The following is a 14694-nucleotide window of genomic DNA, read 5'->3' on the forward strand; positions in this document are numbered from 1 at the left end:
AACCTCCTCTGATGCTGTGTTTGCTGGAAGGTCTTCAGGGGAGAATTACTAAAGCCTACGCAGGTCTCCGACGCTATCTCCTCAGGAGGTGTACGGGCTTAGATTAATTCTCGACTGACCACAACATCTTAAGTGTCTAAACTCTATCAGTGATGATGTCGTAGTTAATGCAAAGTGTGTTCCGTGTGACAGGCAGTACTTAAAGCAAGATTGCTGGTGCTTTGGTGAACGAGGTCGTCCAGGGGGGGGTAAGATCATCAGTTTCTGTGTTTCAGACCCGGTTGCTGTATGCACATGACTGGTACAAAAGAAAACCACAACGGAGTTTGTGCTTTTGGACCAATGGGATATGACTCGTAGTACATCTGCACTTCGTATTCCGGAAAATAATGATTTTCCGTTGCATAGATTGCCCTTTAGCACGTCATTTCCCCCGTTCTACAGAAGCAACAACCATCGTTAAAGAAAGTACACACAAACAGTAAAAAAAAATGTATCTTTACCAAAAAAAATAACGAAAGCAACTACCAAGCACACCGGAAACAAACCAAAAACGTTCAGCGTGGTGGAGATTTTGCTTTCGGACTGCTGCGAGAAGGCTGGCAGGATTCTAAATGCCGTATTCCGGTAACAATATCTCGTACGGCCATTGAGCTGAACAAGACATCTGCCCGCTGTGCCGTGCGGCTGCAGTGCCGGGAGGAGGCTGCGGGTGCCGCTGTTGACCGAGGAGGAGCCAGAGGAAGCCGGAGCGCTGCAAGCAGCCCCGCCCGCTGCAGCCCGACTCGCTCCTTGACTGTCTCTGCATCGGGGCGGGCTGCGAGCATTCCCGCGTTGCGGAGTGGAGCTGCTGAGAGCCAGAAGGGCCAGCGGCAGCGGAGAGACGTAGTCACAGCCAGAGGTCGATCGGGATCCGTGGCGGCGTTGCGGCTGCGGCGATGTGCGCGGCGGGGATGAGCTGGAACGGGCGGGCGCGGGCCCTGCTGTGCTGCGTTCTGCTGTCGGCATGGGAAGCGGCGTGGGGGCAGCTGAGCTATTCAGTGCCGGAGGAGATGCCCAAGGGCTCTTTCGTGGGCGACATGGCCAAGGACTTGGGGCTACAGATGACAACGCTCAGCGACGGTGCCGTTCGCCTTGTATCAGAAGGTAGGACGCAGTATTTCTCTCTGCACGGCAAAACGGGACATTTGGTGACGGCCGAGAGGATAGACAGAGAGCAGCTGTGCGAGAGTGAGCAGCAGTGCGTGCTGCGGTGTGAGCTGATAGTGGAGGGGGAAATGAAAGTGTATGGAGTCGAAGTAGAAATCAGGGACATTAATGATAACGCTCCCGGTTTCAAGGATGTTGAGCTGGAGGAGAGAATGAGTGAGACAACCCCTCTTGGCTCACGATTTCCCCTGGTCGAGGCTCATGACCCAGACTCGGGACCGAATTCCCTGCTGAGCTACGAGCTGAGCGGTGACGAGCACTTCTCGCTGGCCGTTCAGGCGGGCCCTGGCGGAGATCGGCGACCCGAGCTGGTGCTGGCCAAGGCGCTGGACCGGGAAGAAGCGGCATTTCACGATCTGGTGCTGAGAGCGAGGGACGGTGGAGAGCCGGTACGAACGGGCACGGCCCGGATCCGCGTGGTGGTGCTGGACGCGAATGACAACGCGCCCGTGTTCAGCCAGGCTGAGTACACAGTGCGTGTGCCCGAGGACGTGGCTATCGGCTCCACCCTAGTCACGCTCACGGCGACCGACACCGACGAAGGCCTCTATGGGGACGTGCAATACTCGTTTAAGAAAATTACAGAGAAAGCATCGAAGATTTTCCATCTGGACTCTGTGACGGGAGCGATCACATTAATGCGGAGCCTGGACTTCGAGGAAGGAAAGTCCTACGAACTGGAGGTGCAGGCACGGGACGGCGGCGGCCTTTTTGATACGGCAAAGATCGAGGTCACAGTGACTGACATCAATGACAACACGCCCGAGATTTCGGTGCGGTCGGCACTGAACGAGATCTCTGAGGATGCACCGCAGGGAACGGTGGTGGCCCTGCTGCACGTGCAGGACCGGGACTCGGGGGCCAACGGCCAGGTGCGGTGCTCCCTGGACGCGGGAGTCCCGTTCCGGCTGGAGAGCTCTCGAGGGAACTACTACAGCTTGGTGACGACGAGGCACCTGGACCGGGAGGAGGTGTCAGAGTACAACGTGACGGTGCGGGCGGCCGACGGCGGATCACCGCCTCTGTGGAGCAGAGAGGTACTGGCACTGCACGTACTGGACGTTAACGACAACGCACCGGTGTTCAGCGAGGCGAGCTACAGCGCCCGGCTGGCCGAGAACAACGCGGCGGGCGCGCTGGTGCTGACGGTGCGGGCGAGGGACGCGGACGGGGGGCAGAACGCGCGCGTGCGGTACCGGCTGGGCGAGGGGCGGGTGCGGGACGTGCCGCTGTCGTCGTACGTGTCGGTGCAGGCGGAGACGGGCGCGCTGTACGCGCTGCGCTCCTTCGACTACGAGGAGGTGCGCGAGGTGGGGCTGTGGGTGGTGGCGGAGGACGGCGGCTCCCCGGCGCTGAGCAGCAACGTGTCGGTGCGGATCGTGATCGTGGACGAGAACGACAACGCGCCGCAGGTGCTGTACCCGCCGCCGGCGCCCGTGTCCGGGGCCGGTGTCCGTGGCTGGTCGGGCGTGGAGCTGGCGGCGCGGTCGGCGGAGCCCGGCTCGCTGGTGGCCAAGGTGGTGGCGGTGGACGCGGACGCGGGTCAGAACGCGTGGCTGTCGTACGAGCTGGCCAAGGCGACGGAGCCGGGGCTGTTCCGCGTCGGGCTGCACAGCGGCGAGGTGCGCACTGCGCGCTTCCCGCTGGCCCGCGACGCGGCCCGGCAGAGCCTGGTGGTGCTGGTGAAGGACCACGGGCGGCCGGCGCTGTCTGCCACGGCCACGCTGACGGTGGTGCTGGCTGAGAACGTGGCCGAGATGCTGGCCGAGGTGGGCAGTGCGGCGGCAGCAGTGCCGGGCGAGCCAGCGGGCAGCCTGACGCGCTGGCTGGTGCTGGCCGTGGCAGCTGTCTCCTGCCTCTTCCTCGCCTTCCTGCTACTGTTACTGGCATTGCGCCTGCGGCGCTGGCGCCGCTCGCAGCTGCCTCCGCCGGCGGGCGGGGTCTTGCGCGGCGTCCCGGCCACGCACTTCGTGGGCATCGACGGCGTCCGCGCCTTCCTGCGCTCCTATTCACACGAAGTGTCTCTCACCGCCGATTCACGCAAGAGTCAGCTCCACTTGTCCCCCGCCAGCTGCTGTGACACCCTCCCTGCCCGCCCGCTGCCCGACGAACCCGCGCCGCTGCTCGGGGAGGACCCTGTCAGCGCACAGTCACACGACGCCATCAGTGCCCCGGTGAGTGCCTCTCCACTGACCTGCTTTCACACGCCTCCCACTTCTATTCCTGCTGCTCCTTCGTACTCTCTGCCTACCCTAGTACGTTACCGAAGCAGTGTTCCTTAGAGAGGAGGAAAAGCTTCCTACGTATTGTGCTGGCTGCTACCAGCTCCTGCTGCAGGATGGTTACCGTGAGATTGTTTCTCAGCGTGACGCTTAGTTCGGGAGGCAGGAGAAGTGCTCAGGCTGCTGTTAGCTGCAGTTTGGTTCGAGTGACGTTTGCGTTTTCATCCTGTGCCGGGTTCTCACTGTGTCCCCTGACTCGTAATCCTGTTTTCCCAATCAGTATGAGCTCTCCTGAAGGGAAGAGTTTGTTGCATTATCAGCCAATGAAACAGCAGATCAGAGTGTCTCTGAACAGACCATTAAAGCCAACTCATGTTGGCTCACGATAATCTGCTCCTCTCAGCTTCTCTCTTTGTTCCTGATGATGCAGTTAGCAGTATTATGTCTTGGCATTTATCCATGCATCGGTGTTTGTTCATTGACTGGTGGAGGGGGCCTGGCAATAACTCATCCCTTGGTGATGTCTCCTTGCATGTTGTGAAGATGAAAGAGTTTAGTAGAAGTTGTGATTATTTGACAAAGTCTCCATCTGTATGTGAAAGGCTGCAGCAGAAAATGCAAGATGACTTATTGAAAATGGAACATGATATGTCTTGCCTAGGAAATTCATGTTATCTCAAGAGCTGTGAGAGGAAGGGAGAGGAGACAAAGTGAGATAAAAGGAGAGAGTCTGACTCTGCAGGTGGTCACTAGTCTACTCTTCTCAAGGACAGCTCCTTCTTTGCCTTTAGACAATTGTGGTTTTTTTTCTCTTCCCAGAAAACTAGTGACCAGGCAAATGTAACTTTCTTCTTAAGACACAGATGTAAAGATACACATTCAAAGTCTCTGGTGTCATGGTAGTTCACTCTGAGGGGAAACTGTCTTAGTGAAAGCCTCTTTGATGTCATGTGTTTGAAAATTCTGAGGGTCTTTAGCACCATGCAAAACTTTGAAATCTTGAGTCTGTGATTCCTGGGATATGTGCCTGAGGAGGTGGTGAAAGGCCCAAGAGAGTGGGTTGCTCCTTGTCCTGTTCAATACCCAGCAGTAGTATCAGGTACTGGGCCACCATGTTATTCCAGATCTCCTGTAATCCCTGCCAGGTTCTTCTTCTGATATCACTTCTTAATGACATCACAGTTTACATTCCTTACTTATGGCAAAAGCCATAATGTGAGCTTTGGGGTGAACCAACTGCATATTCAGTACCTACTAAATACTTGAGTGATGGGCCTACCATAAGTACCAGGTTCTAGAAGTGTACCTCCTGATCCCTTCTTTTCTGCAGGTGTTAACTTATTGCACTGCTTGTGGTCATGATCTGGATCTTAGTTTCTGGTAATGGGTGGACGAGGACACCTGTCACACTTGTCTGATTGTCCTTTCACATTTGCAACTGCTCTTACTGCATTGCTTGTTTTGATGTTCTGAAGGTAAGTCTTGGATGTTCTGTAGAAGATCACACCTGGTGCATTTGTCTGACTGTCACATAGGTGCCTCCCATGCTTACAGCTGTAAAGGGAAAGATTTGTTCAGAGTGCTGCTGGAAGAAATGCTCTTGCTGGTCACATAGACTTGGCCAGGAGAAGCTGTCAGTGTGACTTTCCTTTCCATTTGCAAATGATGAGCATCTATGACACTGATGTAGGCTATGAAGTGTTTGAGAAGTGTCATGTGGTTCTGTGTGTGAGGAGCTACTGGTGGATATATGATTCCATTGATTCCCAGAGCTGCATAAAATGAGTCTGAAGGTGTCTTGTATTTGGGTATTTAATTGCTGAAACTCCACCTGGCTGAGTTGTGGCTCTTCAGTTCTTTCCTGCTCTGTGTTTCCTGTGGATGGTGGCTTTCTTCTGTTTCCCTAAGGAGCCACTGATTGACATGGGATTTTGGCCTGTGGCTGGTTGCTAAACTATTGGATATTGCCTCTGGAGTAAACAGAAGTTGTGAATGCAGAGGGTGAGAAAACAGCAAAATAGTTGGGTCGATGTGGTGTTGGCTGAGCACTGGTTTGATTTCATGCTTGGTGTCAAGGCCTGCATCATTGCAGCTGTGATGCTGGTGACTCTGTTCTGAAAGGCTAGGACAGTCCTCCAGCACTAAAGTATTTGTGCATTAACTGTACCTGTAGAGCACTCTCTAGCCCCTAAGCAGAGGGGCTTGCAATTCCTCTGTGAAACTTCCTTTCCTCATCTGTATCTCTCTGTAATGTTAGAATATAGGCTTTCTTCATGGTTGTTGTTCCACTTTCAGGCTTGTGTTTCCTGAAAGGTTGTGATTCAGTGTCTCTGTTTCTACTAAGACTGTGGGTGTTGTTTTGTGGTATGTGCTGAATTCATCCACTTGAGAATTCTAAGTGTGATGAGAATGAAACAGAAGCTAAAAGAGAAGACTGAGTCTGAGAAAGAAACCCACGAAAAGGTGTTTCCTCCTAGGGCTTCATACTTGTAGGAGATGAGCAGGCCACAGAGCAGAGATAACAGAGGGCTGATGGCTGCTTCTTAAGTATTCACCCTGTACTCCATAGTCCAGAATGAGACTTCAGGGCCACACTTGCAGCCTGAGATATGAATGATTTTCAGGAGCTTTCCTGGATCAGAACAATCCTCACTAGCAGTATAGACTGGGGGATGAGCTGAGAGCAGTCCTGCAGAAAAGGCCTTGGGGTGCTGATGGAAGAGAAGCTGGACATGAGCAGACAGTGTGCACTTGCAGCACAGAAGGCCAATCCCATCCGGGGATGCATTAAGAGAAGCATGGCCAGCAGATTGAGAGAGGTGATTCTGCCACTTTGCTCTGGTGAGACCTCACTTGGAGTACTGCACCCAGGTCTGGAGCCCATAATGCAGGAAGGACAAGGACCTGATGGAGCAGGTCCAGAGGAGGGCCAAAGAAGTGATCAGGGGGTTGGAGGACCTCTGCCGTGAGGACAAGCTGAGGGTATTGGGGGTGTTCAGCCTGGAGAAGACTTCGAGAAGACCTAGAAATGACATTCCAGTGCCTGAATGGGGCCTACAAGAAAGAGAGACAGAGACTGTTTACAAAGGCCTGTAGTGATAGAAAAAGGGACAATGGCTTCAAACTAGAGCAGAGTAGATTTAGATTGGATATTAGGGACAAGTTCTGCACCATGAGGGTAGTGGAACACTCAAACAAGTTGCCCAAGGAGGTGGTTTGGGCTCCATCCCTGGATACATTCAAGGCTCTGGGCAACTGGATCTAGTTGAGGATGCCCTTGCTGACTGCAAAGGGGGTTGGACTGGATGACCTTTGGAGGTCCCTTCTGACCCAGACCATTCTATGAATTTCAACACAGGCAGTGAAGACCAAGATGCCTCAGTGAATGTCTCTGACAATTCCCAATGCTTCCTTGCCTTGCTTGTCTGATTCATAGTTTGTTCTCCTTGTCTTGGTTTTCTCTGTGTATGTGCTTACTTGTAATTAGCAGCACAGCTTCGTTTAGCAATGTGTCATATATCAATGCCTCCTGCTCTTCCTCCAGTGGGTGTGAGCCCTTTTGAGGGTCTCTTTGTTGGGGGCAATAGATGTGAACATGAGCACTAGTGGCACCTGTGTGGAATGGTGCATGTGACAACAGGGGTGGAGAATCTCCACAAACCATTAGTTTGATGACCCAGTGTCTGTGCTGGGTGGCATCTTATCTTTTATTCAGGCCATTTATTGTTCACATGCTTCAGAATCCTTCTGCTGCTTCTCAGAATGGTGGCAAGAAGAAATAATGTATCTCACTTTCAATGTCATCATAGCATATTATCCTCTCACAGATTTCTATGCAACTGTGTGAAGGTCAGGAGCATGTTGTCTGTCACTGGAATGAAGACACACTGGAGGTCACCTGGTGGGGAGCAGAGTGCAGAAGGTGGTCATTTCACTTCTCATGGTAAACTACACTGTTAAGGGAGCCCCATGCAATTTCAGTTAGAATCACAGAATTGTGACCTCAAACATCATCTAGTTCCAACTCCCCTGCCATGGGCAGGGACACCTCACACTAGATCAGGCTGCTCAGGGTCCCATCCAGTCTAGCCTTAAAGACCTCCAGGGCTGAGGCTTCCACCACCTCCCTGGGCAACCTGTGCCAGTGTCTAAGCACTCTCACAGTGAAAAACTACTTTGTAACATCCACTCTGAATCTACTCACTTGTAGTTTTGCTTCATTCCCCCCCAGTCCTATCACTACCTGGCATCTTAAAAAGTCCCTCCCCAGCTTTCCTGTAAGCCACTTCAGATACTGGAAGGCCACAATAAGGCTCTTTGGAGCCTTCTCTTCTACGGACTGAACAGCCCCAACTCTCTCAGTCTGTCTTCATAGGAGAGGTGCTTTAGCCCTCTGATCATCCTCATGGCCCTTCTCTGGGCATCTTCCAGCATGAGCAGATCTTTCCTGTAACAGTGGCTCCACCACTGGATGCAGTACTCCAGGTAGGGTCTCACCAGAGTGGAGTAGAGGGGGAGAATCACCTCCCTTGACCTGCTGGCCACACTTCTTCCAATGCAGCTGAGTTCCTTCTGCTTAGTACATCTCTCCTAAGAAGTGATATTCCACATGACACACTCCTTTCCACATGTTTCTCTTACCATAATTACTGTCATGAGCTACAGCTCAACCTCAAGGTGTCTGATCACAAGAGGAATGTCACACCTGTGTCAGTTGTCTAAGTGCAGAGGCTAAAAGGAAGTCATAAAGGCTTAATTGGTCCTCATTGTTAAACAAGGCCCACAGCTGTGGCACCACATGTTTTCCTTCCTTGGTCACCCAAAGAGATGACTTTGAGGCACTGTGGCTATGATCTGTGGCGGGAGGTCATGAGTGAGCCTCCTGTGGACTTTTTGCCATCCAGATACCTATTAGAGTTAATTCAGAAGTGCTAATCCATTTTCCCCTCATTTCTGGACCTTTTCTACTCTTGCCTTCATTTCTCTCTGTGGGTCTAAAGCTGGGCCTCACTGTGGCTGGTGACCCTTAAAATATGAAGAGACTTTTCACAATTGCTGTGCTTGGTGAGAAGTTTCCATCTAAACCTTCAGCTGCCAAAAGAAAGACTTTGATGGACTTCTGTTTGTCTATCATATCACCACACAGGCTCTTATACCTGTAGCTAAGCCATGCCTGATATATTTGATATGGTCTGAGGTGCAATTAAAGGCTGTGAATGCAGTGCAAGGTTGAGAGTCTGGCTTTGAAAGAGGAAAATAGATGGGTCAGCATGGTTTTGGCTGAGCAATGCTTTGATTTCATGCCTGATGCTACAGTCTACACCATTCTTAACTCTTCTAATTAGACTTTCCTTCAGCCATTTGTTTCTTGGACGTTCATGGTTCATTTCCCCCATTTCTGAACAAAACTTTTGTGTTAGAAACTGTGAGTGTTGCTTTGCAGCAAATCCTTAGATAGTGTAAGATATTTGGCTTGAGAGAGACTCATGAGAAGGTGTTTCCACTTATGGTTTCATATTTATATGCAGATGATTAAGCTACAGAGTAGAAAAAATGCTGAGAGATGATGATTATTTCCTAAAATGATCCCCCTGACTATGTAGTCCAGAGGAAGACTTTAGGGTCATATCTGTGCTTGAAACCTCAGTGATTGGCAGGTGTGCTGCTGGATAAATACCTGCAGTGATGATCAAGAAGAATTCCCAATGAGTTTCTCTGGCAACTCTGAGTCTTTTAATGGTTCCTTGTCTTCTGAGTACAATCTGTTTCTCTGTTGTTTCCTCTATGTGTAGGTTTAGCTTTAAGTAGTGGAACATCTTCACTGGGACATGTGTTGTGCTTTGGTGCCTCTTGGTCATCCTACAGTTTTTGTGAAAGGCAGGAGATATGAGGCTGTGTTTGTGGCTCTTTTCCTTTTGGTATGGATAGGAGATACAAGCCTGACATTAGCAGATGTGACGTCTCACAGTGCATGTGATAAAAGAGGGGAGGAGAGTCCCCAGAAGCTGCTCCTTTGATGTGAGTCAGTCTGTTAGATGACCTCTCCTCTCTTAGTTCTGACATTTATCATTCCTTAGTTTTACAGTCGTGTTTCTCCACAGAACCTTGTCCATCAGACAAGTTTACCTCCCCTTGGCGTGATTGTAGTGCATTATGCTCTTGTGATATATTTTTGCCAGTTGTGAGGTTTAGAATCCAACCTAAAAGTTGGGTGGGGCTGGAGAGAAGATTTAACAGAATCACAGAAACATTCAGATTAGAGAAGACCCTTAGGATCACCAAGCCCAACCCATATCCCTACTCTTACAACATGCACCTTAAACCGTATGCCCAAGCACCACATCCAAACAAACTTTAAACACCTCCAGGCTTGGTGACTCCACCACCTCCCTGGGCAGCTCATTCCAATGCCTGACTGCTCTTGCTGGAAGAATGTCTTTTCCCTGATATCTAGTCTACCCAGTCGCAATTTCAGGCCATTCCCTCTTATTCTATCACTAATTACTTGTGAGAAGAGACCAGCAGCAACCTCTCCACGATGTCCTTTCTGGTAGCTGTAAACAGCAATGAGGTCTCCCCTCAGCCTCCTCTTTTTCAAAGTAAACAGCCCTAGCTCCTTCAGTCAGTCTTCATCAGATTGATTCTCCAAGATTTGGAGGATGTCTTTTGGTCATGGGACCATAGAGGACCTAATGGTCATTTCCCTGCTTGGCGTTGCTCTTCTTTAACCACTCAGCTATCACACAATGTAACTTCCTTTCCTTCTTCTCAATATGTTTCACCACAGAAACATTGCTCTGTTTTTCTACCTCTTCTGAGCACCTTGCTCTGTGGAAGATTGTGCCTACCAATGGCAGAGGGGAGGAAAGAGTGATCATTAAGCTTTCTTCCAACATTAATAATTATTAAGTTTTATAAAAGACTTTGAACTTTTCCACTGTCAGACCCTCAAGTTTGGGGATTTTGAGAGTCATAAAGAAAATGCTAAAGGCTATTCTGCTACTTTACTATAGATCTATACACATTGCCCTGGCAATGTTACACTCTCAGTGTAATGTTTCTGCTTCCTAAAAGAAAAAATCAGCAATGGGTCAAACATCAGAGACTTACATGAATAAAAGGAAGAAATGATGGAAAGAGAGAACACTTCTGGAGGCTCAGCATGAAAGCTTTTGTTTGAATCAATTTTTGAATACTTATTGTTTACTCCAGAGCGGATATTTTGTCCTTGATAGTCGTCCCAGGCAGGAAAGTGAAAACTTAAAGCACCTGACAGAGTGCTAAAAAGGTCCCTCTTGATTTTATCAAGAACAGCAGAAATACTTTTTTTTAATTGCACTTTCTGGAGTATTTGCTTCTGATATTCCTTGTAATTCACGGAGATGACAGCGAATCTCGCTTTGGAACGCACTCGGAGTCACATTAATCGTTTCTGTACTCTAATCAAAGAGAGTCTGCAAAATCAGAGTCCTGGACCGCTGTGACAGCGGCCGTACGGCAGCTGCGGTGGCGCAGCGGAGCCTCCGGGTGCCGCTGTTGCCCGACGCGCAGCGGCGCCGGCGACTCAGCAGTGTCCGCCCTCCGCACACTGCTCGCTCGGCGGCGAACAGAGAGGCAGCGGCACGGGTAGCAGACGGGAGAGGCGGCGCAGCACGGGGAGCAGAGGTGGCCGAGCCGGAGCTCAGATCGCTGCCCAGCGGCGGCCCCTAAATCGAAATCGACAGCAGCTGGGAGGGAGAAAGGACAGCGGGAGGAAGGAGGACTGCAGAGAGCTGCTCACAATGGCGGGCAGGCAGAGCCCGATCCCGAGACAAATCCCGAGCCGGAGGCGGCAGCCAGCAACCGGGCGAGCGATGCTGCAGACCGCTGTGCTGCTAGGCTTCTGCTGCGGAGTGCTGCCGGAGCAGATCCGCTACAGCATCCCCGAGGAGCTGAGCAGGGGCTCGCTGGTGGGGCCGCTGGCACGGGACCTGGGGCTGAGCCCGGCCGAGCTGCCGGCACGCAAGCTGCGCATCAGCGCTGAGAAGCAATACTTTACCGTGAGCGAGGAGAGCGGAGAGCTGTACGTGAGCGAGAGGCTGGACCGAGAGGAGATGTGCAGCGAGGCACCGACCTGCTTCGTCAGCTTCGAGGCGCTGGTGCACAACCCGCTCAACGTTTTCCACGTCGAGGTGGCCATCCAGGACGTCAACGACAATGCGCCGCGCTTCCTGCGAGACAATTTCCAGCTGGAAATCAACGAGTTGACTTCTCCTGGTGCCCGCTTTGCCGTGGGGGCCGCCGAAGATGCGGACGTTGGCAGCAACGCTCTGCAGAGCTACGAACTGGAGACTAACAAGTATTTTGAGGTGGAGGTAAAGGAGAGTGAGGATAATAGCAAGTTCGCGGAGCTGGTGCTACGCCGACCGCTGGATCGGGAGAGCGAACAGAGCCTGTGTCTGGTGCTGACTGCACTGGATGGCGGCGACCCGCCCCGCAGCGGCACCGCCCAACTCTGCATCAGCGTCACTGATGCCAACGACAACGCCCCCGTGTTCGCTCATGACAGGTACCGAGTGAGCCTGCGCGAGGATGCGCCTCCGGGCTCGATGGTGCTGAATGTCTCGGCCAGCGACGCTGATGCTGGCACCAACGCCCACATCACCTACGGCTTCGGGGATATGTCAGCCAAAGTGCTTAAGAAATTTGTGGTGGATGCAGAGAGCGGAATCATCAGACTGCAGGAAGCTCTGGACTTCGAAGATACGAGAAGCTACACACTGCTGGTGGAGGCAAGGGATGGGGGCGGTCTGGTGGCACACTGCAAGGTGGACGTGGAGGTGCTGGATGTAAACGACAACGCGCCCGAAGTCATACTGAATTCGGTGTCGAGCCCGGTGCCCGAGGACGCTCCTGTTGGTACTGTAGTAGCGCTGGTGAAAGTGCGGGACCGGGACTCCGGGGAGAACGGTCAGGTGCGGTGCGAGCTGTCGGGAGAGGCGCCGCTGTCGCTCGTGGCGTCGTCGGGAGGCTCGTACAAGGTGGTGACGGCGAGCGCGTTGGACCGGGAGCAGGCAGCCGAGCACCGCGTGACGCTGGTGGCCAGGGACCGGGGCAGCCCGGCGCTGTCGAGCAGCGCTGAGCTGGTGCTGGAGGTGTCGGACGTGAACGACAACGCACCGGTGTTCGAGGAGGAGGTCTACAGCGCTTACGTGGCCGAAAACAACGCGGCGGGAGCGCAGGTGCTGCGCGTGCTGGCTCGGGACGCGGACGCGGGCGCCAACGGGCGCGTCAGCTACTGGCTGGAGGGAGGCAGCGCAGGCGAGGCGCCACCGCCCGTGTCCGTGGAGGCGCAGAGCGGCGCCGTGTACGCACAGCGCTCCTTCGACTACGAGCAGTGCCGCGAGTTCGCCGTGGCGGTAAGGGCGCAGGACGGCGGGGTGCCGGCGCGCAGCTCCACGGCCACGGTGCGCATCTTCGTGCTGGACCGCAACGACAACGCGCCGCGGGTGCTCTGGCCGACGACAGCAGCGGCGGCAGGAGGCGAAACGCCGCCGTTCGAGGTGGTGCCGCGCTCGGCAGAGGCCGGCTACCTGGTGGCCAAGGTGGTGGCGGTGGACGCGGACGCGGGGCGCAACGCGTGGCTGTCGTACGAGCTGGTGCAGGCGGCGGAGCCGGCGCTCTTCCGCCTGGGGCTGCACAGCGGCGAGGTGCGCACGGCGCGGGCCGTGTCGGAGCGCGACGCGGGCAAGCAGCGGCTGGTGGCGCTGGTGAAGGACCACGGGCAGCCGGCGCTGTCGGCCACGGCCACGCTGCACGTGGTGCTGGCCGAGAGCTTGCAGGAGGCGCTGCCGGAGCTGAGCGAGCGCCCGGCGGGCGTGGAGTCGCCGGCGGAGCTGCAGTTCTACCTGGTGCTGGCGCTGGCGCTGCTCTCGGCGCTCTTCCTGCTCAGCCTGCTGCTGGCCCTGCTGGCGCGGCTGCGGAGGGCCGGGCCGCCGCCCGTGCTGCGCTGCCTGGGCGCGCAGCGCTTCTCTCTGGCCAGTGCCGCCTTCCCGGCCGACTTCTGCGAGGGCACCTTGCCCTACTCCTATAACCTGTGCGTGGCGCCGGGACGCGCCCTGACCGATGCCGCTTGGTTGCAGCCCCCTTTGCCCAGTTCGCTCGCGGAAGAACTTGGCGGGGAGTCCTGCGAGAAACCGAGCTCAAATAACACCGTCGTCGCCGGAGACCCTCCCACCGATTCCGACGTGTCGCAGGTTGGTAAGCCCTAGCTCTCTCCTTCTGCACCCTTTCTGATCCTCCGTCTGCTTCGCTTTGAATTATCCCCGGGTGCTGTGGTTTCGGAGTGCTGATTTCTTGTCTTCGTGCAGACAGGAATGATCGCCAGAACGAGAGGACACAGCCTCAGGCTGTGCCAGGGGAGATTTAGGCTGGAGGTGAGGAGAAAGTTCTTCCCTGAGAGAGTCATTGGACACTGGAATGGGCTGCCCGGGGAGGTGGTGGAGTCGCCGTCCCTGGAGCTGTTCAAGGCAAGATTGGACGCGGCGCTTGGTGCCATGGTCTAGCCTTGAGCTCTGTGGTAAAGGGTTGGACTTGATGATCTGTGAGGTCTCTTCCAACCCTGATAATACTGTGATACTGTGATCTAATGAACGAGACTTCCACATTCATGTCAGTGTAGTGACCACAGACTTTATTCCTCTGTGGTCACAAAGTCAGATTCAAGCGAGTACAAATCTCTTCCTAATTTCTAGCAGTGCTCCTTGTAAATCAATTATTCATTGAGGAATTTGGGAGAGGTACTCGATATTGGGGTTTTTTTTCCTTCCTTTTCTTTTTTTTTACTAAACAAACGTTAAATGAGAACTCATTGCTTTCCCTAGGAAAAAAATCTTGTGGTTCCTCGACCTGAGAAGTAGTGGAAGATTGTTCTTCCCTCTTTCACAGAATCCCCTTCCATCTCTTAGTACCGTGCTGCAGAAATTCCAGCTTTTATGTAGTCAGGATTTTTACTGTTTCTTTCTTCAGTTTTTTCCCACTTTAACGGTGACCGCTGTGGCAAAAGGAATAAATCATAATCTGATTTTGTCTGGAACAGTACTGGAAATGGGACTGACGTTCAATGTTGGGAATTTTTCATCTTGAAGGAGAAGTTATGGGTTGTTCTTGCTTAACGAAAGAGCAGAGCTTTTTGCATCTTGGGGGATGACACTACTGCATAAACCGTGATTGGTTTTTTTTTTGTTGGGGGGTTGCTTTGGCTTAATTTGGTATGGTTTGGTTT

At 53.2% G+C, this 14694-nt stretch overlaps 2 protein-coding genes across 11 annotated transcripts in view; both read left to right on the plus strand.

Moving 5' to 3' along the window:
- Positions 1–14694, plus strand: part of LOC135185089 (protocadherin gamma-A4-like) — a 223480-nt gene that overhangs the window by 114530 nt on the left and 94256 nt on the right. The window contains exon 1 of one of the 10 annotated variants that reach the window (XM_064161441.1): positions 255–3383. The exons of the other annotated variants lie outside the window; for them this stretch is intronic. Coding sequence (XP_064017511.1) covers positions 939–3383 — 2445 coding nt within the window. The 5' untranslated portion in view covers positions 255–938. Of the gene's footprint in view, positions 1–254; positions 3384–14694 lie in introns of those variants that run through there. 10 annotated transcript variants of the gene reach the window in all.
- LOC135185458 (protocadherin gamma-B5-like) lies at positions 11213–13839 on the plus strand. Its single transcript, XM_064162227.1, has 2 exons — positions 11213–13670; positions 13781–13839. The coding sequence occupies exons 1-2, from the start codon at positions 11213–11215 to the stop codon at positions 13837–13839; spliced, it is 2517 nt and encodes an 838-aa protein (XP_064018297.1).

The sequence above is a fragment of the Pogoniulus pusillus genome, chromosome 22, assembly GCF_015220805.1.
Source record: "Pogoniulus pusillus isolate bPogPus1 chromosome 22, bPogPus1.pri, whole genome shotgun sequence".
In the NCBI taxonomy this organism is placed as follows: domain Eukaryota; kingdom Metazoa; phylum Chordata; class Aves; order Piciformes; family Lybiidae; genus Pogoniulus; species Pogoniulus pusillus.

Excerpts from the sequence above, each read along its gene's own strand:
- LOC135185458 (XM_064162227.1), top strand. The coding sequence starts at position 11,213 with ATGGCGGGCAGGCAGAGCCCGATCCCGAGACAAATCCCGAGCCGGAGG. Across the intron at positions 13,671-13,780 it reads TTCCGACGTGTCGCAGGTTG|ACAGGAATGATCGCCAGAAC; the intron begins GTAAGCCCTAGC and ends GTCTTCGTGCAG.